The 22,024-nt window shown below is 40.6% G+C and overlaps 1 protein-coding gene across 1 annotated transcript; it reads right to left on the reverse strand.

The window, feature by feature from the left end:
- Window positions 1-409: 409 nt before the first annotated feature.
- On the reverse strand, window positions 410-8,800 carry LOC307161644 (uncharacterized protein). The gene is made up of 6 exons (XM_079876513.1): window positions 8,558-8,800; window positions 7,220-7,382; window positions 3,975-4,432; window positions 2,778-2,845; window positions 785-828; window positions 410-519 (listed from the first exon to the last, which is right to left on the reverse strand). Exons 1-3 carry the CDS (start codon window positions 8,753-8,755, stop codon window positions 3,978-3,980), a joined length of 816 nt encoding a protein of 271 aa, XP_079732639.1. The 5' UTR covers window positions 8,756-8,800; the 3' UTR covers window positions 410-519; window positions 785-828; window positions 2,778-2,845; window positions 3,975-3,977.
- Window positions 8,801-22,024: the final 13,224 nt, after the last annotated feature.

Raw genomic sequence — 22,024 nt, forward strand, 5'->3', positions numbered from 1 at the left:
TATATAACACTATATAAGTAAAATTTAATTTAAAGTCTCACTCTATCCTAAAGAGACCCAATCAGATAGGGTAAACTGAAATGTCAGTTTTCTTCTTACAGTGCAGTGTAATCATTACCAAATACATTTACAGCCATTTACCTGCATGTACAAAATTAACAAAAATTAACACTTAAACTCTGGAATGCGGTTTATGTAACATGTATTCTAAAATATTATTATTATTATTGTAGACTGTTTTCAAACTGGCAGTTGCTTATAAAAGGGACAGGCAGTGTTTTATCATGATTGCCATTCTTATCAAAATTGTTAATAGCACACGTCGACTCTAATGAAAAAACAACAACTTTATTTCAAAAATGAACATTGAAATTATCAAGACATTTTTTATAAATGACAGCATGCTCTATTACAAGTAGAAACTTTGCCAAAACTGTCAGAGCCACCAGTTTCTGCATGTGCTGCTGGAGTCATGCATATTGTTGTGCTGGCTCCCAGGTGTCATTCCACACTTTGCCACTGTCCAGGAACGAAAGGAAGAATACACACAATAAAAGTTAAAAGAATAACCTCAGCTATGACATGTGAAACATGCCCTCTGTCTTCCTATGTCATACTACACATGCACATAATTATATCTTAAAAACCATGAAAATCTGTGTCTTAACATGATTGATCAAATAACCTCATTCAAAATATGGCGGTTACTACTGTATTGTCAATTTATAAACCTGGTTCCAGTCCATAACACCACTTTATTTCATCTAGGAGGGTTAGGACCTACCATTTTGAGCAAGGGGTCCACATTACTTTGACTTCTTCTTTTCCCTGAAACCCAAGACATAGACAGAAGTTGCAGTTAGTTAAAAAAGCAGCAAGAGTTGCATTTAGAGCTTTTTTAAGACGATTTATGAAAAAGCATTTGTCTACTATGTCACTCTGTTATAAAGTTAATCCTTTTCCAAAATACTATTATGCATTACAATATACAGCCAGGTTTTAGAGTATATTGTGACACTTGATTACATGGCTTGGTTGAATTCCAATGTAGAATGCGGTCTGTTATTTCTTGATAACAGATAACGCTGCTAAGTATAACACACCATTGCCATGAAAAACAGAGCGTTGCTATGGACGCAGTTGGAAGCAATATAATTGTTTTTAAATCAATAAATCAAAATCAATTTTTTGTGTTAAATTATTGATTTATTTGGTAGGTAGCCATGTAATAAGCAGGATAATGTAGAGCGAGGCGGTTGTTATAGCGAATTCAACCCCTTCAGGCTGATTCAAGACAGGGTTGTATTCACTATAACAACCGCCTCGCTATACATTATCCCTTATAAATCTGTGTCCATTTTGTGGAGAATCACCTTTCTCTCTATATCTCCATAGTCCATTAATTCCACACATTAATCCCACACATAGCTGCATTCACAAACTAAGATGTCCGGACATTAACAGGGTAAACACAACCCTGTGAATCATTCGGTTCAGACTTATCATCCTGCCGGCTCCCTGGTACAAATCATGTGTAATGTCTGATTAAGGCCATGTGCATATAAGATTCATAGTGAGCAGGGGCTAATGACATTGCACGTTTAGCCACTTTATAGTCTTTTCTACTCACATAAAAGATTTTAAACATTAATATACCAGCAAATATAGTGGAATAATGTTACGCAATAACTCCTCAACAACTGAGCAGAGGTTAATGTCACACTCCTTCTGTGTTTGTTGAAACCTGAGCTTCTCTAATGTGTGTTTTGTTGGCCAGTTTGGCCAAGCATGCAAGTACAGACATTTTATATTTCTAAAAATCAGTATTTAACATTCTATGAGACTCAAAAATCAATTATCTTTCACCAGCTTTCTACTTATTGCAGCTTTAAGGATGTGCCACTCCTTGCCTAAACAAAGCGGTAGTTCCAGCAGATGAGAATACATCTCACATAGACAATTTCCTGTTGTGTGCTACATTTATGAAAGCTGTGTCCAAAATCACCCCTCATTCACCACTCCCTATCTAGAGAGTTGTATGGACAGGGCTATATAGTGACCACACCAGCAAAACGAAAGCACTTTTGGACATTACTCCGATCATTATCTTGGCGCCGGTAATGACCTCATTGCTGTTCGATAATCAGTTGGTGGAATGTTTTTTCTATCAGCACAATGCATGCTGGTATACGGCATCGGTTGTACACTACTTTTCCAAATGCATTTTGGGATACTTTGAGTGGACTATATAGGGTATAATAATCCTTATACATTCGAACAGCCCTACAAAATGGCAAGCTGACTATATAGTCAACTATGTAGTGAGTAGTGGGTGATTTCGGACTCAGGTCCTGGACTGGATTCTCCGGACATTGAGATCGTAAAAATGGCTCATGTTAGCGAGTGGGACAAGGGCCAAAAAAAAAAAAACAGAGTACAATCCAGATACATTTCTCACAAAGATGGTTTCTGTCATTTTAGGTAGTTGTCATCACGCTTATGTTCAAATGTTCATTTCATCTGATAAGTTTGGTATAAATCAGTCAGCTATATAAAGAGCGAATTATTTGGATAGGTATATTGGCATGATATTGATACTACGGCTGCACTCCTAATCTGCACAGACTCGGGTTCAAAATAATATCAGTGGCAGTATTCTGGATGTTTTGGCTTCATTCATGTACAGTGGCATGGAAGTGGAGACATAATGTCTCCTGCCATGGCTTTTGCTGACACAAAGGCAAAAGACCAAGAGAAACAAAGGGAAAATTACTCACATTTATAACTCTTCTGTCCACAAAGCCTTGGTATGGGAAGATTTTCTGGGCACGATGTTTTCTGCATTCTGAAAAATGACAAATGAAAAATTATATTTGGTTTGTAGTAGACTGCGTTAGATTTGGGCCAGTGTTCCTACAGAGATATCAAAAGTTTAGCAAGATATACATGGTACAAGGTAGATTTATTTGTAACATTACAACAGGTTGGCAGGCAGGCAGTTTGTAACTCCCTTCTGCAACATAGCAGTCAATATACAGTACAATAATACAAAAGCACTAATTAAAATGTTAAACAGAACTATAGTTAATTGTGCAGTGCTGAAGATGAATTTAAGATTAATGTTTTTTTTTTTTAAATCGATCAATCAGTGAATTTTGGTCAACACCAAAACTGGGCATTACGGGGAAACTTTTGTTAATTTCAACCTGGGCTCTATTTAAACTGTAATTAAAACATATTTAAGCATGATTGATGTTGTCATCAACGGAAACTTTTCCCCCCCAAACTAACTTAGCCTGGATGCCAACCGAACTTTGACGGTGGGGAAGTTCGGTCTGGACTTTATCCGTTGAGAAGCAGGTATGCCTGAACTGGTTGAATTCGTTTACAACAAAGAATTGCTGCCGCTGGAGAACTCAGATGTGTAGATTCTGCCATCGCGTCTGTTATAGAAGATGTAGACAGCGCATTCATTTTAAAAGAGGAACAGAGAACCACGCATTTGTCGATCGGAAAGATGTTTTTGCTGTCCTTCCTACGGGATTCAGCAAACGTTTAATTTATCAGCTGGTCCTGATGGTCGCTAAGAAGATGGTGTGCAATGAAAACCCTATGGTCATTGTTGTTTCTCCTTTGGTCGCACTCATGGAGGACCAAATGAAAGAAGCAACCAAAATGGGCATCAACTCGAGGTGGAAATAATCAGTGGGCGTTGCCAGTCATTTACTCCGTTGCTCTGATTGGTTGTAGGTCTATCCAATTGAGTGCAGAGCATTTCCTGGTTCGGTTAAAACACGACCCATAATCACAGCCCAATGGAGCAGTATCAGACTCACTTTCTGACTAGAATATGAGTATGACAACATCAGGCTACTAGATGTTAGGGTTCTTCCACCAAATCCCACTTTGACCACTCACAACATGTCACAACTCAGGTTACCCCGTTACATTTGCACAGTCTTTTGATTACTAACCTTTTATTTGACGTTTTGGGGGTTTTGTGGCACCTTCTCCTGGGAGGCCAGAAGTAGGCTGCAAGAAGGACGAAGAGGGAGCAGGAGGATGAGAGGAGGCAGAAAGGGGAACAGGGGGATGAGAGGAGGCAGAAAGGGGAACAGGAGGATGAGAGGAGGCAGAAAGGGGAGCAGGAGGATGAGAGGAGGCAGAAAGGGAGCAGGGGGATGAGAGGAGGCAGAAAGGGGAGCAGGAGGATGAGAGGAGGCAGAAAGGGGAGCAGGAGGATGAGAGGAGGCAGAAAGGGGAGCAGGAGGATGAGAGAGGGGAGAAGGTGACACAGGCACAAGATGAAGCACATATTCTTCAGTCACTGGAGCTACTCCAGCTGCTGAGTCCTCCTGCACTGGTGGAACTGGTTCCACTGGGCTGCTGCTGGGCTGCTGTCCCCCTGAAGCTGGTTGATGAGCACATAAATCTGCAAATTTTGAATATTAAATGCAAGTAAAACTGGGTGAAATATAAATATATACATTATACATATTAAATAAGATGTTTTTTTGCAGCTTACATAGCAGCACATTTTATGTTAAATAGGTTGTCGAACAATGACTAGTTGTAAATATTGTAATACACAGTTTTGTCATTATTTAGGTTTTTCCCCACTGTGAACGTAATTAGACTAACATAACACAGAGTGTTTTAAGTGTCTTTGTGTCCTGGCCCCCTTTACCCTAATTGCATTTTCCAGACATAACACTGTGATTTAGATTTCTTAATATTATTCCCATTTTTAAAACACCATGTTAATATAGTTGCTGGCACTTAAAACAGTTTGAGCTAGATAATCCACTATGAAGATTATGTCAGCTTATTGTTTTTTATTGCACAGTCAATGCAAAGCCCCTCTTTCTAATCAAATCAGACAATTTCCTCCCGGCGATCAACTATATACCTCAATTAATATTTCAGTTGCTGGACAATACAAAAGGTGAAGCAGGGATAAATTATGTTTATGCTAGTCAATATTAGTTTTCACATTTGACACGTATAAGGGTTTGAGCATACACCTTTATGACGTACATCCTCTAATGACATTAGTAAACTTTGTTTATTTTACAAAAATTTTATTATACATCTACCAAGTAGTCTGGTTATGAATTTTGTTCATTGGTGTTTTGCAAACCACCACAATGTGGATGTTAAACATAAAGGAAACTGAAGACATAGTGTTTGACCAAGATTATCCCCAAAACATAAACCGGTATGCCCTTATAAGTTTCTTGGCTCCTCCTCTATTGAGCGACTTTGTAAACACAGCACCACAAACCTAAACCTTCTGGCACATTACACATTTATGTATTATAAGTGTGCATTGCTCAATAAACCTGAAATGAAATGAAAGTGGAGACTCAATTGTTTTAAAACTAATTTAGGCTTTCTTCTATTGAGATCTAAAACGGTAAAATACATGAGCCTGTTGAGGCCATAGCCCCTAAAGCAGTGGTTGGTAATAAGCGGCAGGATTACTTCGATACATTTTTTATTAATTTTTTTTATTATAAAGGCGGGTGCTGAAACAGTCATGAAAGCAAAAGTTACTTAAAGGGATACTTCACTTTAAAATGAAAATTCTGTCATCATACACTCACCCTCAAGTTGTTTCAAACCTGTATGAATTTCTTTCTTCTGCTGAACAGAAAGGAAGATATTTTGAAAAATGTCAGTAACCAGACAGTCACCTGGAGCCATTGACTTCCATAGTAAGAAAAAATATATACTATGGAAGTCAATGGCTCCAGTTAACTATTTGGCTGCCAACATTCTTCAAAATATCTTCCTTTGTGTTCAGCAAAGAAATTCATACAGGTTTGAAACAACTTGAGGGTGAGTGTTAGCCTGACTACGTCAGACTTCATACTTCCGCTCAATTTCAGTTCGCTTCTGTAAAACGATCGCGGATATGGAGACACGGGATGCAATTCGCTCTGTTGTGGAGAAAATTCCCGGGATTTGCAAACTGAAGCCCGAACAAGAAGAGTGTTTGAACCTATTTCAAACTTAGCATTGTAGTGTTTAACCCACCTCAGTGACACTGCTCTGTGATGGCAAGTCCATGGACTTCCTTGGCTTTTTTATGGTCCTTGGAGTTTTATCTGTCAAGCTCAAACTGGCACCCTTTTGACAGGTCAATGTCTCCTTTCTTTTCCAGTCCTTAAATATTTCCATGTCATGCTGTAATCTTGCAATTAAGTTGCTGCATTTCCGACAGACTCGAGAAGAACTAAGAGCTGTGTTTAACAGTACTAATCCTAACTTTGACAGTTGGCTACAAATATTTTCTCAATTCTCTCTACTGTCAAATATTAGTTTAGAGGCCCTGATTCTACCATGGATGCATATATTTACTTCACATAATCTTCACAAAAGTCATTCTCAGCCATGTTCACTGGTATTTAGCGCAATAGTTTTGTTTTCGCATCATACAGTGGAAATTTGATGCGGCTGAGACGGCGCATAACATACGTCATAACCAAACGTTATGTGATTGGCTTACGGGTAACCTATGAGTTTCAACTTTAGACAAGCCGCCCCCGCGAGAAAGAAAACGTTTTTCTATTACGCCATTCCAGACTCTCTCTACGAAGCAAAGCGAAGTAGCAGAGTCTGGTATTACCAGGCTAGGTGAGTGTATGATGACATAATTTTAATTTTAAAATAAACTATCCCTTTAAATAATCACTTCCGCTTAAGTGATTGATTAAGTGGCCATAGGGTGCACAGGCGGCAAATGTCAGAATATAAATGATCTAATGGCTTGAAAAAAAGTTGGCCTGATGCCAGACTTATTTGCCGACCCCTGCCCTAAATGGATTTTATTAGAATGGACAGGTTGTCTAATATGTGGTTTTGAAGGAGTGCAAGCGATTTCTTTTTACTTTTATGAATAAAGGCATAGGGACAATCAAAGAATGACAGAATCAGGGAAAAGAGGGGATGACAAGCTGCAAAGGGTATTGGCTCAAATCAAACCTGGGCAACTGCGGTAACCTTAGTACATGATGCTCGTGCTCTATCAGGTGAGCTACAGGGGCACTGTTTTTACTAAGGCACTTGAATGATATGAATAGTATATGGCTAAATGTGGCATACGTATAAATACCACTAAATACAGTCTAAATATTCTGTATGGGGAAAATGAAAGTATATAAATTCTTTTAATAAATACAGTATATATTTTCATGTTAAACTAAGGACAACTTACTTCTCAGCAGATGCTCATACAACTGGCTCATCTTGATGATGATATCTTGAGCAGTCCCAGAAGGCTCAAGAAAGTGTATCATGTCACCAATCATCTGGCCATTGCGGTCTTGATGGCCCAGAAAAAGAATTGCCTTGTAGCCAAGTTCATTGAGTTTCAAAACCTGCAAGAACAACAATGAAGACAAATATTTGTATCCTCTGGTTTGACAAATTAGGATGACAGAAGATTATGGACGGTACAGTGTAGACATTGTTAAAGAATCGTGGTTCATTGCAGCCCTGATGGTGGCAAAGAAGTGGGCAGATTCACTTATGTGAAAGCAAAAATGTTTGGATAGATCACAGTTTGCAAATCCTCTGACAGGTCAATGTAGCCTGTATAAGTGTGGATGCTTTCAGCTTTAGAAGTCTGTTCTAAAATAGTCTTAAACCCCACCTATATTTGTCTCGCCCTTCTGGCAACCAAAAACACAAACCTTCTAACTCTTAAAGGGTTAGTTCACCCAAAAATTAAAATTCTGTCAGTAATTACTCACCCTCATGTTGTTCCAACCCCGTAAGACCTTCGTTCATCTTCGGAACACAAATTAAGATATTTTTGATGAAATCTGAGTGCTGGATCACTCCTCCATAGGCTGCTAGGTGGCCGAAACTTGCTGGCCCAGAAAAGTTATTAAAGAGATCGTTAATATAGTCCAAGTGACTACAGTGGCTCAATCTTAAGTATATCAAGCAACGAGAATACTTTTTGTGTGCAAAAACAAACAAAAATAACGACTTTATTCCACTATTCATTTCCTTCTCTCTGGGCCTCGTAGTGTTTTTGCGCTGCGTGTCTGTGTTATAGTATATAGCCAATAGTGAGCCTACGTGGTGACGTGTAACACAGACGCGCTACGCAAAAACACTACATGAACTAAACGTGGCCCAGAGAGAAGGAAATGAATAGTGGAATAAAGTCATTATTTTTGTTTGTTTTTGCACACAAAAAGTATTCTCGTCGCTTGACATACTTAAGATTGAGCCACTGTAGTCACTTGGACTATATTAACAATCTCTTTAATAACTTTTCTGGGCCAGCAAGTTTCGGCCACCTAGCAGCCTATGGAGGAGTGATCCAGCACTCAGATTTCATCAAAAATATCTTAATTTGTGTTCCGAAAATGAACGAAAGTCTCACGCGGTTGGAACAACATGAGGGTGAGTAATTACTGACAGAATTTTCATTTTTGGGTGAACTAACCCTTTAATGATATTAAAAATATTCACAACTGTGATGATTATATAATTATCTGGTAGGCCTACCTCTTGTTAAATCAGGATTATGAAAACTTACCGACAGCTGGGCAGAATTTAAAATTTTACTGAAATTGCGGTTCTTTTTGACTGAAGCAGCCCAGTTGCTGTTCTTGACCTTTTCTTGATTTTTTCTCAGATTGATTTGGAGACAGCACAGGCAGGCAACGCAGGTCTTTCTGTTAAGCCTGTTAAGAGTCTGGCATGAAGGGCATGTTTTTTTGGGGGGATTTGTCATTTCTGCAAATGAAAATTAATCATGTCAGGATTATCAATATCATATTAAAATGATGCATTACTTGTTAACAACAGCAAGCAAGCAACACTAAGTGACTGCATCTGCATCTGCAGCTGATGTTTGTCAGTAAGAGTAGACTTAAATGCAAAGAAGATAAAGTTTGAACAGTCAATAATAACCTTATATAAACACGTTTAAATAGACTGAGAAGCCTGATCATCATTCATTTGTAATTCATCTGTGGCAGGAATTGGAAATATCATACTTAAGCCACCCTGCTCCCTAGAGAAAATATAGTATCTGAGCTAATGTTAAGTCTTTTAACAACCGCATTTGTGTTATTACACTCATGCAATATTTTGAAATTTTCTACTTAGTGCAACACATATCAAACACCTCCCACTTTTTTGTCAGTAAACCATTTACTCTCTTGCTCTTCCAGCACTTAACCAACTGCTAAAATCTCAACATATTAGGAAATCTACTTTTAATGCTAATTACTCATCACAGTGCTGGAATGGACTGCAATAGACAAAGGCAGAAGGAAATCTTCAGAGGCTAATATCAAATTCAATTCACTGTAGAAAATTAAGGTATAGCACCACATGATAGTGGGACAGGAGAAAGCAAATAACCAACAGGCTAACAGGCATGTAAGTTAGCAGCTATGCCATCAATGCAAGGTGTAAATGTACCCTACATGAAATATTAGCCCTGGTATCCTCTATTACATCCAATTAGTCCTGGTTTTTGAAAGTTATGTATTTAGTGTAAATCTTAATATACCTTTAAGGGAACATGATCTTTTGAAAATAGTTAGCTATAGTTTAAATTGGCTTAAACTACTTTGAAAACGAGTCAAAGTTTTTTTTTTACTATTTGAAAAAGGTTTGCGAGATTTTAGCAAATCAAACCAGACACGTTGTCTTTCTAAAACAGCTGTATAATATCACCTTCAGAACTTAAATAATAGCCAAAGTTTGACTTACCTGCGTCACAAAATGCTCACGAACTAGAAAAAACTCCCATCAAACTCCGACCCCGTCAGTGTCTCCATGGCAACGGATTATGGGTAGTTCTCTTCTGACAAATATTTTATCGAGATTAATTGATCATTAATGGTGAAATGTTAAGGTTTGAGGCTAATAGTAGGTTGAATACAAATATTAATAATAAATTAATCTTTAAACCAATCAATATTCATGACACGGTTGTAAAGTAAAATAATAATAATGACCATAACATTTTCATATTGTAGAATTATCAATCACATTTTTGTGTTTAAATATATCAAAATAAAATGATATGTATATATATCTATATATATATATATATATATATATATATATATATATATAAACAGAATTGAATCCACTGACTCCGTCAGTGTCTCCATGACAATGGATTATGGGTATTCTCTCTGCCAAATATTTTATCGAGATTAATTGATTATTAATGGTGAAATTGTCAAAACAATGAATATATGTATATATTAAAATAAAATAAAAAACATTTGAATTGACAGTGAGGACACTTCCGGGATGTTATATCAACACTCAGTTCGCCGTGCCCTGGGCGTTCAATAGTACCGCGGATGGGTTTACATTGGAGTTAGTGGAAAGCTCTGTGCGTCTCTTTTGACGCTCATGGGTGCCATGTGCGTTGAAATTGTACGCTGACGGACGTGTCAAAAGCGTAAGTATATTACGCCCCGGGAATGAGAACGGGTTGGTTTAACTGGCAATGTCCTTGCGGTTCTTCCGGAGATCATGCAGTTCGCGGGAGGTTCAAATGGTCTGCTTGTAAGAGTTGCTAGAAACTTAGTTTAAAGTTCGTTTCACTCGTAGTTGGAACTGAATGAGCATGAGACTAAACAAAGCGAGAAGTCGGAGGTACGACTAATACAAAAACAAAGTAAAAGTAAAACAAAACGGAGAGAAGAGACGAGACTAAAAAGCACAGAAAAAGAGCAAATTAAAGACAAAAAGCTCAGAACACTGTGTGTGTCCGCTTTTTCAAGGATTTCAAAATACACCCCTTTTGTGGAGTTAGGCCAATTGGAACGCGACATTCCGAGCGGGAAAAAGTTTCTTTAGCCCTATTCGGACGGGACTAGTTTTCCAAACGACGTTTGAGTTACAATTCTTATCAACCTACGTCTGTGATTTCATCTACGGAATCGGACGGGACTAACATCTCCGTGTTTATTACCGAGGTAGGAGTGTCTGTGTTTTACATGTGGGCGTTGCAGAAGATCACGTGTTCAGAATGCGTGGATTGCGTATGGTCAAATGTATCAAATGTATTTTGAAATTAAGTACTTTTAAAATTAAGCACTTTGAAATATTTAAAGTAAAACGTCCTAATGTATTTAGTGTTTTGTAAACATTTTATAAAAAATTGTAGTATAAAAAAAGTAAACATACATTATCATCATGATTTTATAGAACTGGGTTCTTATAATAAAAAGTTTTAACTTATATAATTTACACGTTATGTAATTAAGTGCAGAAATGAAAGTAATCTTACCTGAAACTGATATTACAGTAGCCAGACTTAACAGTTTACGTGATTTGGCTATTTCTTGTTGATTTCATTTTTTTATTTCTTCGCAGTGTACCGAACGTTGACCAAAACACACAAGAAAAAGCGTTTTGGAAAAAAACATTTTCGGCAATCACAGACATTCGCATTCGGACGGGATTAGATTTCTCTGAGGACCGCCGAGTTTGACAAAAAACAGTAAGTAATTTTCTCTGGAATTTTACAGAGGTCGTGTGAGAAAAAGACAGACATGGCAGATTCTGACAGGATTAAAATCTCAAAGTACGTCTGTGAAACAGAAATTTCTCTAACGTCCCCCTGTGAAACTAGTCCCGTCCGAATCTCAGCACACAGCACCATTTGCATATTTTATGACAGTGTTAGGAGTTTATTTCTCCTCCAAAATGGTGGTAACCACAGTATAACACATTTTATCATAACCTAATGCATATATTCAGCCTAAGCTCACAGAGAGGTTTAATTTGAGACCAAGATTGATAACTTGAGAGTTACAAACATAGAGATACATTCTTATTCTTTAAAACAAGCATTAAAAGTTAAACTAACAAGCTAGGATTAAAGTTAACCCAAAATGTGATGTACATTAACAAATGGGGAATGAAGATTTGACTTATGGAGACTAAACCACGGCACACATATGATTTGTCTAACCATTGTATGTAACCGGGTCTAAAACATTGATCTAAAACTTTACATGAACACCAAGGCAAAAACACATAGCAGGAAAGTCATTAGATGAGAAAATTAGATACACATATATATATATATTATCATGGTATAGAATATATAGGATTACATGGTTTATATAAAATCCTCAAAGAGAAACTGAATGAGCTGTTGCCGGTCCTCTGCAGGTTCCTTTTGGTCGTAAACTCTTATTGATCTAGCAGGAGGTCGGGTTACAAGACAATGGTTCTATTGGGGAACATTCTTTAAAATACACTTCAAAGCTACACACTAGAACATCACAACTATAGGATTAAAAGGGTTAATCAAACATGCATACTTTAATACATCATATTCAGATTTGAATCACTTGTATTTTGAATTAAATGCAAGGAATGTTTGTGTGTGTGTTTGTGTTTGTGTTTGTGTTTGTGTGTGTGCATGTGTGTGTGTAATGGAATGACAATTCAGAGGTCCTCTGGCCATCTGGTGTTGCTCTTCGGTCTCTGAGGAGTCATAAACACCTCAGGAGGTTCAATCCAGTCCAGACTCATCGGCGCTAAACTTAATTTACATTCATGAGTTTAAGGGTTAAAAGCCTTCCTAAAATTTATGACAAGTCATCGTGGGTTTGTCCATCCGCTACATTTAATATGCATTAAGTGCATCAAAAACACTACATATAATTCACACTTAAGTGTATTGTTAATTGACATTATTAATTGCTTGTCAGTGCATTGAGCAGTGCACTTTAAATCAATTCTAAAGACACTAGAAGCAATTATGAAAGTATATATAAAGTTGTATTAAAGTGCCACTTAAGTTGTCCCAAAAAATCACTCTTATAATGACAACTTATTGCATTTTATTTCAACTTAATATGTGATATATTTTAAATCAATTACACTTAATGTGCATTCAGTGCATTGACTTAAGTCACACTTAAGTGTATACCTTTAAAGTATATTATTTGTATAATAAGTACACTTTATAAAAGTACACTAAAGTGCACTTTTTTTCACAAGAGCCCATTACTGTAATATGACGTTTTTTCCATAGACAGGATATAAACTGGACACAGCGACCCCATTGGATTCAACGGAGAAAAGTGAAGTCAATTAGAAGCTCTCACTTCCTGATGGCTGAGCGACTGCGCAGACTCAAACTGAGCTTGTCGACGTTGATGTGACGTGACCAACCCGTCTGTCTTCTAGTAGCTGTGCCAAGAGAAATCTGAATCATTCCCTTCCGAAACTCACAGAGACGGAGAGTGTGAGTAGGAGGTGTCCATGAGCTGGAGCAGGAGCAACTTTTGCTAAGTATTCTGATTAATTATTTTGTCATTTTGCCTCCACATCCGCCCGATTGCCCGCGAGCTTCTCCTCCTGTCCATACGGTAATCTCTCTACTGTGCGACAGAGAGTCGCGTGGTTATTACGCAATCATTAGCCTATTTTTACAAAAACTGCTTCTACGGGGCCATAACGTAAGACACAAGGTAATGGAGCCTTTTATACATTTTAGTGTTTCTTTAGAAATAAATAATGGACAAATGGAGTCTTTAAACACCTCAGATGTAAAGTTATTCGCTGTCAAAGTGACGCCAAAATGAATGGGAGTCAATGGGATGCTAACAGCAGGTGATGGTCCGCTAATCAATGGCGGCGCCTGGGGAAACTTCAAAATAATATGAAACCCTGCCCATCTGGTTTTTTACAAATTACAAATTAAAAAATTTTGTGTGTCTAAAATATTTAAATTACCCAAACTTATTTGGTGCAACTTGTGTTATTTAAAACATAAATCATTTGAAAATATTTCTTTATAAAATATCTGTTTTGGAGCTAACAAGCTTTACATAAACCATGTTTATCCTATATCAGATTATGAATGCTGATTCCGAAGCCCAGTTGCAAAGCAGTGTGGGTAAGGCCCAAGGTCTCCATGGCTGGATGCTGCAGGGCTGTAAACTTGAGAAATTGCAAGCAGTTGTAGCTGAGGAACTAGCAAAGTGGTATCTTTTGCAGCGAACTAGGGCAGCTTACGACAGGTAAGAAGTAAGAGGTTTGAATAACTTTTCCAGGCCAGAACAGCTCACAAGGTGTAGAAATAGAAGAAAATGACAGTGATGGCTTTCTGAAAATTACATATGATAGACGTTAAGTCTATGGTGTAACACAAGAAGACATACATTTTTTTACAATTAATGTATTTTGTTCATTTGATTGTGTAAGTAGTAAACTTTATTGTTCTTATTGTTTATAAGTTCTTATTGTTTTTTCTGCCCTAACCATTTTTTTTAGTTCAGTTTGGAGTTTGTTGAAGTGTCTATTAGTTATCACAAAGTAACAGAAAATTATCTGTTTATCAAACTTGGCTTGCAGCCTGTGTACTTAACTTGCAGAGACAATATTACACCCATTCGTTATATTATTATTATGATATATGATATCATAAGATAAAACTTTATTTAAAGGTGATCTAAGTAACTTTTTTACCTTAACTGAACAGCTTCGGAGTCATTGGAATGGTTATATTACTTATTTCGGGTTGAATGGTGGTCGTTTCGCACCCCCCTGGTGCCCGTGAGCGGAAAATACGCACTTGCAACTTTGAGCCGGCGGGCCGGCGGCCGCCGCGTCAGGAAGTCTCGCGTGATATCAGGACTCGCGATGTAAACAACTGCTTTACGGCCAAAAGAAATCTGCTAAAATGCTGTCATTATTGCGCTCCCTCACGCTGTTCGAACCCGAATGAAGAAGACGTTTTAAAGAATGTCCCATCTGCTTTGATGTCGTTGATCTACTAGCCTCTGGTGTCTGAGAATCGCCAACGAGTTTTTACAACAGTGTTGTCAAATATCTATTCTGAAGCTGTGGGGGGAGCTCTAGAGAGAAACCTGCGAGCAAAAAGCGAGAATACAGCGAAGAAATCCCGAAATTACTGAGCCCTGCTTTAATTTAGCTATTTATTGGAAAAAAATAATCTAAAAACATGTTTATACTTAGCTTTGCAGAAGGCCTTAAAGCACTTGGAGTGCTAAGTGTGCTGAGAGAACATCCCAAACAAATGACAGCACTGTTCATTAAGAAAGACCAACCCCTGACTGCCGAATTCATGGAATTGAACTGTTCAAAGTTACACTCTCTGAACCAGCAATCGGTACAATGTGGGATGCAGAACAGTAGGCTACTGGAGAGATGTCTTGCAAGATTGCCAGTTTAAGTATTTTATGTATAATATATTATATTTAGTTTATTTTTATACAGATCTACATTAAACAATGTACCATATATACTATTGAAACACTGTGCATTACCTCAACAGTGTGTGTCGCTAGAGGATATTCTAGTGTTCACTACTGGAACAAATTATGTTCCAGCACTCGGATTCAACCCCGAACCCTCCATTTACTTCCTTGAGGACAACCAAGATTGTACCCTTCCGCTGGCAAGCACCTGTGAGAATACAATACGACTCTCTACATTCCCTAAAACCTACGAGTCGTTCTGTGAGAAAATGTGTTTTGGTATCAGGAATTCCCCTGGTTTTGCATGAATGTAACCACACATATTCTGTTTTCTTCAAATAGTTGGTTTACAATCTCACCGATAGGGTCGATTGGGAAGAAAACCGGTTCCCTTTCAGTCGCTCACGTTCGACGTAACGTCGACGTGACGACGTAATTGGGATCACTTCAGGGAGCAACTTGTGTTATTTAAAACATAAATCATTTGAAAATATTTCTTTATAAAATATCTGTTTTGGAGCTAACAAGCTTTACATAAACCATGTTTATCCTATATCAGATTATGAATGCTGATTCCGAAGCCCAGTTGCAAAGCAGTGTGGGTAAGGCCCAAGGTCTCCATGGCTGGATGCTGCAGGGCTATAAACTTGAGAAATTGCAAGCAGTTGTAGCTGAGGAACTAGCAAAGTGGTATGTTTTGCAGCGAACTAGGGCAGCTTACGACAGGTAAGAAGTAAGAGGTTTGAATAACTTTTCCAGGACAGAACAGCTCACAAGGTGTAGAAATAGAAGAAAATGACAGTGATGGCTTTCTGAAAATTACATATGATAGACGTTAAGTCTATGGTGTAACACAAGAAGACATACATTTTTTTACAATTAATGTATTTTGTTCATTTGATTGTGTAAGTAGTAAACTTTATTGTTCTTATTGTTTATAAGTTCTTATTGTTTTTTCTGCCCTAACCATTTTTTTTAGTTCAGTTTGGAGTTTGTTGAAGTGTCTATTAGTTATCACAAAGTAACAGAAAATTATCTGTTTATCAAACTTGGCTTGCAGCCTGTGTACTTAACTTGCAGAGACAATATTACACCCATTCGTTATATTATTATTATGATATATGATATCATAAGATAAAACTTTATTTAAAGGTGATCTAAGTAACTTTTTTACCTTAACTGAACAGCTTCGGAGTCATTGGAATGGTTATATTACTTATTTCGGGTTGAATGGTGGTCGTTTCGCACCCCCCTGGTGCCCGTGAGCGGAAAATACGCACTTGCAACTTTGAGCCGGCGGGCCGGCGGCCGCCGCGTCAGGAAGTCTCGCGTGATATCAGGACTCGCGATGTAAACAACTGCTTTACGGCCAAAAGAAATCTGCTAAAATGCTGTCATTATTGCGCTCCCTCACGCTGTTCGAACCCGAATGAAGAAGACGTTTTAAAGAATGTCCCATCTGCTTTGATGTCGTTGATCTACTAGCCTCTGGTGTCTGAGAATCGCCAACGAGTTTTTACAACAGTGTTGTCAAATATCTATTCTGAAGCTGTGGGGGGAGCTCTAGAGAGAAACCTGCGAGCAAAAAGCGAGAATACAGCGAAGAAATCCCGAAATTACTGAGCCCTGCTTTAATTTAGCTATTTATTGGAAAAAAATAATCTAAAAACATGTTTATACTTAGCTTTGCAGAAGGCCTTAAAGCACTTGGAGTGCTAAGTGTGCTGAGAGAACATCCCAAACAAATGACAGCACTGTTCATTAAGAAAGACCAACCCCTGACTGCCGAATTCATGGAATTGAACTGTTCAAAGTTACACTCTCTGAACCAGCAATCGGTACAATGTGGGATGCAGAACAGTAGGCTACTGGAGAGATGTCTTGCAAGATTGCCAGTTTAAGTATTTTATGTATAATATATTATATTTAGTTTATTTTTATACAGATCTACATTAAACAATGTACCATATATACTATTGAAACACTGTGCATTACCTCAACAGTGTGTGTCGCTAGAGGATATTCTAGTGTTCACTACTGGAACAAATTATGTTCCAGCACTCGGATTCAACCCCGAACCCTCCATTTACTTCCTTGAGGACAACCAAGATTGTACCCTTCCGCTGGCAAGCACCTGTGAGAATACAATACGACTCTCTACATTCCCTAAAACCTACGAGTCGTTCTGTGAGAAAATGTGTTTTGGTATCAGGAATTCCCCTGGTTTTGCATGAATGTAACCACACATATTCTGTTTTCTTCAAATAGTTGGTTTACAATCTCACCGATAGGGTCGATTGGGAAGAAAACCGGTTCCCTTTCAGTCGCTCACGTTCGACGTAACGTCGACGTGACGACGTAATTGGGATCACTTCAGGGAGCAACTTGTGTTATTTAAAACATAAATCATTTGAAAATATTTCTTTATAAAATATCTGTTTTGGAGCTAACAAGCTTTACATAAACCATGTTTATCCTATATCAGATTATGAATGCTGATTCCGAAGCCCAGTTGCAAAGCAGTGTGGGTAAGGCCCAAGGTCTCCATGGCTGGATGCTGCAGGGCTATAAACTTGAGAAATTGCAAGCAGTTGTAGCTGAGGAACTAGCAAAGTGGTATGTTTTGCAGCGAACTAGGGCAGCTTACGACAGGTAAGAAGTAAGAGGTTTGAATAACTTTTCCAGGACAGAACAGCTCACAAGGTGTAGAAATAGAAGAAAATGACAGTGATGGCTTTCTGAAAATTACATATGATAGACGTTAAGTCTATGGTGTAACACAAGAAGACATACATTTTTTTACAATTAATGTATTTTGTTCATTTGATTGTGTAAGTAGTAAACTTTATTGTTCTTATTGTTTATAAGTTCTTATTGTTTTTTCTGCCCTAACCATTTTTTTTAGTTCAGTTTGGAGTTTGTTGAAGTGTCTATTAGTTATCACAAAGTAACAGAAAATTATCTGTTTATCAAACTTGGCTTGCAGCCTGTGTACTTAACTTGCAGAGACAATATTACACCCATTCGTTATATTATTATTATGATATATGATATCATAAGATAAAACTTTATTTAAAGGTGATCTAAGTAACTTTTTTACCTTAACTGAACAGCTTCGGAGTCATTGGAATGGTTATATTACTTATTTCGGGTTGAATGGTGGTCGTTTCGCACCCCCCTGGTGCCCGTGAGCGGAAAATACGCACTTGCAACTTTGAGCCGGCGGGCCGGCGGCCGCCGCGTCAGGAAGTCTCGCGTGATATCAGGACTCGCGATGTAAACAACTGCTTTACGGCCAAAAGAAATCTGCTAAAATGCTGTCATTATTGCGCTCCCTCACGCTGTTCGAACCCGAATGAAGAAGACGTTTTAAAGAATGTCCCATCTGCTTTGATGTCGTTGATCTACTAGCCTCTGGTGTCTGAGAATCGCCAACGAGTTTTTACAACAGTGTTGTCAAATATCTATTCTGAAGCTGTGGGGGGAGCTCTAGAGAGAAACCTGCGAGCAAAAAGCGAGAATACAGCGAAGAAATCCCGAAATTACTGAGCCCTGCTTTAATTTAGCTATTTATTGGAAAAAAATAATCTAAAAACATGTTTATACTTAGCTTTGCAGAAGGCCTTAAAGCACTTGGAGTGCTAAGTGTGCTGAGAGAACATCCCAAACAAATGACAGCACTGTTCATTAAGAAAGACCAACCCCTGACTGCCGAATTCATGGAATTGAACTGTTCAAAGTTACACTCTCTGAACCAGCAATCGGTACAATGTGGGATGCAGAACAGTAGGCTACTGGAGAGATGTCTTGCAAGATTGCCAGTTTAAGTATTTTATGTATAATATATTATATTTAGTTTATTTTTATACAGATCTACATTAAACAATGTACCATATATACTATTGAAACACTGTGCATTACCTCAACAGTGTGTGTCGCTAGAGGATATTCTAGTGTTCACTACTGGAACAAATTATGTTCCAGCACTCGGATTCAACCCCGAACCCTCCATTTACTTCCTTGAGGACAACCAAGATTGTACCCTTCCGCTGGCAAGCACCTGTGAGAATACAATACGACTCTCTACATTCCCTAAAACCTACGAGTCGTTCTGTGAGAAAATGTGTTTTGGTATCAGGAATTCCCCTGGTTTTGCATGAATGTAACCACACATATTCTGTTTTCTTCAAATAGTTGGTTTACAATCTCACCGATAGGGTCGATTGGGAAGAAAACCGGTTCCCTTTCAGTCGCTCACGTTCGACGTAACGTCGACGTGACGACGTAATTGGGATCACTTCAGGGAGCCCTATCAACTTCGAGTGTCTACAGAACGAGCCAATGAACGTTGGCGTGCGTGAATCGCGTCACGCGCCCCGCCCCGCCGCGCGGGTATAAACAGGAAGCGGGCGCACGCACACATTGTCTTTCACTTCGGAGCCGAGCTTTTGCTTTCACTTCCGAACTCTACAGGAAAAGACTGCCTTTGAAAACGAGAAGAGGACTCTCCTTGTGTTGGTGTGACGGCGCGATCAGCGGTGGCCGCGAGCATTGCAGCTCACAACTGCTGTTTTCACAGCACTATTGTTCTGTGTTTGTGTGTGTGTGTGTCGGTTCGGTGGGCGTTTCCCCGTGTGTTCATTCACACCGCGGCTACCCCTGGGTGCCTCAGCACTGAGAGAGTTATTTTTCTATTTTTTTGTTTTCACTAAAAGAGCAACACAAGCGTGATCCTGCGTCTTTTTCAAGATGTCATTCCGCTTGTGCGTTTCTGGATGCCGTCGTTCCCTGGCGCCAGCAGATGGCCACAGTAGTTGCCTCTCGTGTTTGGGCATTCAACACGCTGAGGCAGCTTTTGTGGATAGTTCATGTTCCCATTGCGGGAATATGACTATCGCAGCGCTTAGATCGAGACTCGCTTACCTCAAGGGAGGTGCAGTCCCCTCGCCTATGCCCCGATCTAGTGTCTATTCTGCCCCGCAGAATATACCTACTTCGGTGCATGACCAGGGTGATCTGAGGATTACCGTGAGGGCTTCCCCGTCGAGTCATCCTCCGCGGGCCCCTCACGCCTCACAAGCGCTGTCGCCATTGGGGCTCCTTAGTGAACGTCTTGGTCCTTCTCCGGAACGGCCAACCGTTTCCTTTGGGGCTCCAGCTGACGATCAGATGTCGATCGCAGCATCGGAGGGGGAGCTGTCCTCTGGAAATGACGACTCGGCTGCGTTGCCCCCCTCGGGGTGTGTAGCGTTGTCCGAGCCAGATCCAGAATGGACTGCTATGCTTTCCCGGGCCGCCGAGAAGGTCGGGCTTGCGTGGAATCCTCCACCACGTCCCGAACCTTCTCGGTTGGACGATTGGTTTCTCGGGGCGGGCCGTGCTGGTTCTCAGTGCGCCGCCCCGGTACCTTTCTTTCCGGAAGTGCATGAGGAGCTTTCTAGGACGTGGAAGGCACCGTATAGTGCCCGAAGCCGTTCTAGTGGCTCCTCACCCCTCGCCACCCTCGACGGCGGGGCAGCTAAGGGGTATGTGGATATCCCCCCAGTGGAGCGGGCCGTCGCGATGCAGCTGTGTCCGGCGTCCGCTTCCTCTTGGCGGGGTAATCCACGCCTCCCGTCCAAAGCCTGTAAGTTTTCGTCCGGTCTAACGGCGAGGGCTTACAAGGCCTGTGGACAGGCTGCTTCCGCCCTCCATGCCATGGCGCTCTTGCAGGTCCACCAGGCCCAGGCGCTCATGGACATGAACGAGGGTGGTTCTGACCCAGAGCTCCTCCGGGAGCTCCGTGTGGCAACCGACCTCGCCCTCCGGGCGACGAAGGAAACCGCACGTTCAGTTGGTCAGGCGATGTCCACCATGGTGGTCCAGGAGCGCCACCTTTGGCTCAGCCTGGCGGATATGAGGGACACCGATAAATATCGGTTCCTGGATGCCCCTCTTTCCCAGGTTGGGTTGTTCGGCGACGCGGTCGAGAGCTTTGCCCAACAGTTCTCGGCCGCACAGAAGCAGACGGAGGCCATCCGGCACATCCTGCCCCGGCGGACCGCTGCTGCTCCCACCCGTCCGCCGGCCGCAGACCCTCCGTCTACTCGTCGCCGAGGTCGGCCTTCTGCGGCGTCCTCCGCTCCCGCCAAGCCCCAGCAGCAGCAGCCATCATCCAGGCCTCAGCGTGGAGCAAGCCGCAGAAAGCCGACCCCGCCCGTCCAGGCCGCTGCCAAACCAGGAGGCAAGCGACGGTGCAAACGACCCTGAGACGGGCGGCCCAGAGGTGGATCAAGTTGCTCTTCAGGAGATGGCGAAGGCGCCACTCCTTCCCCCGGTGGAGGGCCGGGCGGAGAATCTTTTGTTTCCTTTTCTTTTTGTTCCGCCACTGACCCACGGGTCAGTGGTACCCACATTTTCAAAAAAAGAGCAATTTCTGAAACCTCTGGGCCCCAAGAGGGCGCGCTTGGCAGTCGACGACGCCGCCATGCCTTGTCACTCCCGAGCCCCTCTTTCATCGCCAGCGAGCAGCAGTGGCTGTGTTCCGGACGTGCTGTCGCCTCCACACACTCACTCTGCCCTTCGACGGAAGCAGGTATGTGCTGCACCACACACTCAGACCCCACTTCGGGCCGCTGTGCCGTCCGAGTCGGGTCCCTGCATTCCGCCGCGCTGCCCCACCCCGGGTACGTCTGTGGTGCCGTTAGTCCCGCTTGCTCAGTCTCTGGGAGCCTGGTTAACGCTTCCCAGCCCGTCTCGCTGGCTCATCCGTACCATCAGACTCGGCTATGCGATTCAGTTCGCCCGGC

This window comes from Squalius cephalus (genome assembly GCF_949319135.1).
Source record: "Squalius cephalus genome assembly, chromosome: 7".
NCBI classification, from domain to species: Eukaryota; Metazoa; Chordata; class Actinopteri; order Cypriniformes; family Leuciscidae; genus Squalius; species Squalius cephalus.

Excerpts from the sequence above, each read along its gene's own strand:
- LOC307161644 (XM_079876513.1), bottom strand. The coding sequence starts at position 8,755 with ATGACAAATCCCCCCAAAAAAACATGCCCTTCATGCCAGACTCTTAAC. Across the intron at positions 7,383-8,557 it reads TAAATTCTGCCCAGCTGTCG|GTTTTGAAACTCAATGAACT; the intron begins GTAAGTTTTCAT and ends TTGTTCTTGCAG. Across the intron at positions 4,433-7,219 it reads GTATGAGCATCTGCTGAGAA|ATTTATGTGCTCATCAACCA; the intron begins GTAAGTTGTCCT and ends CAAAATTTGCAG.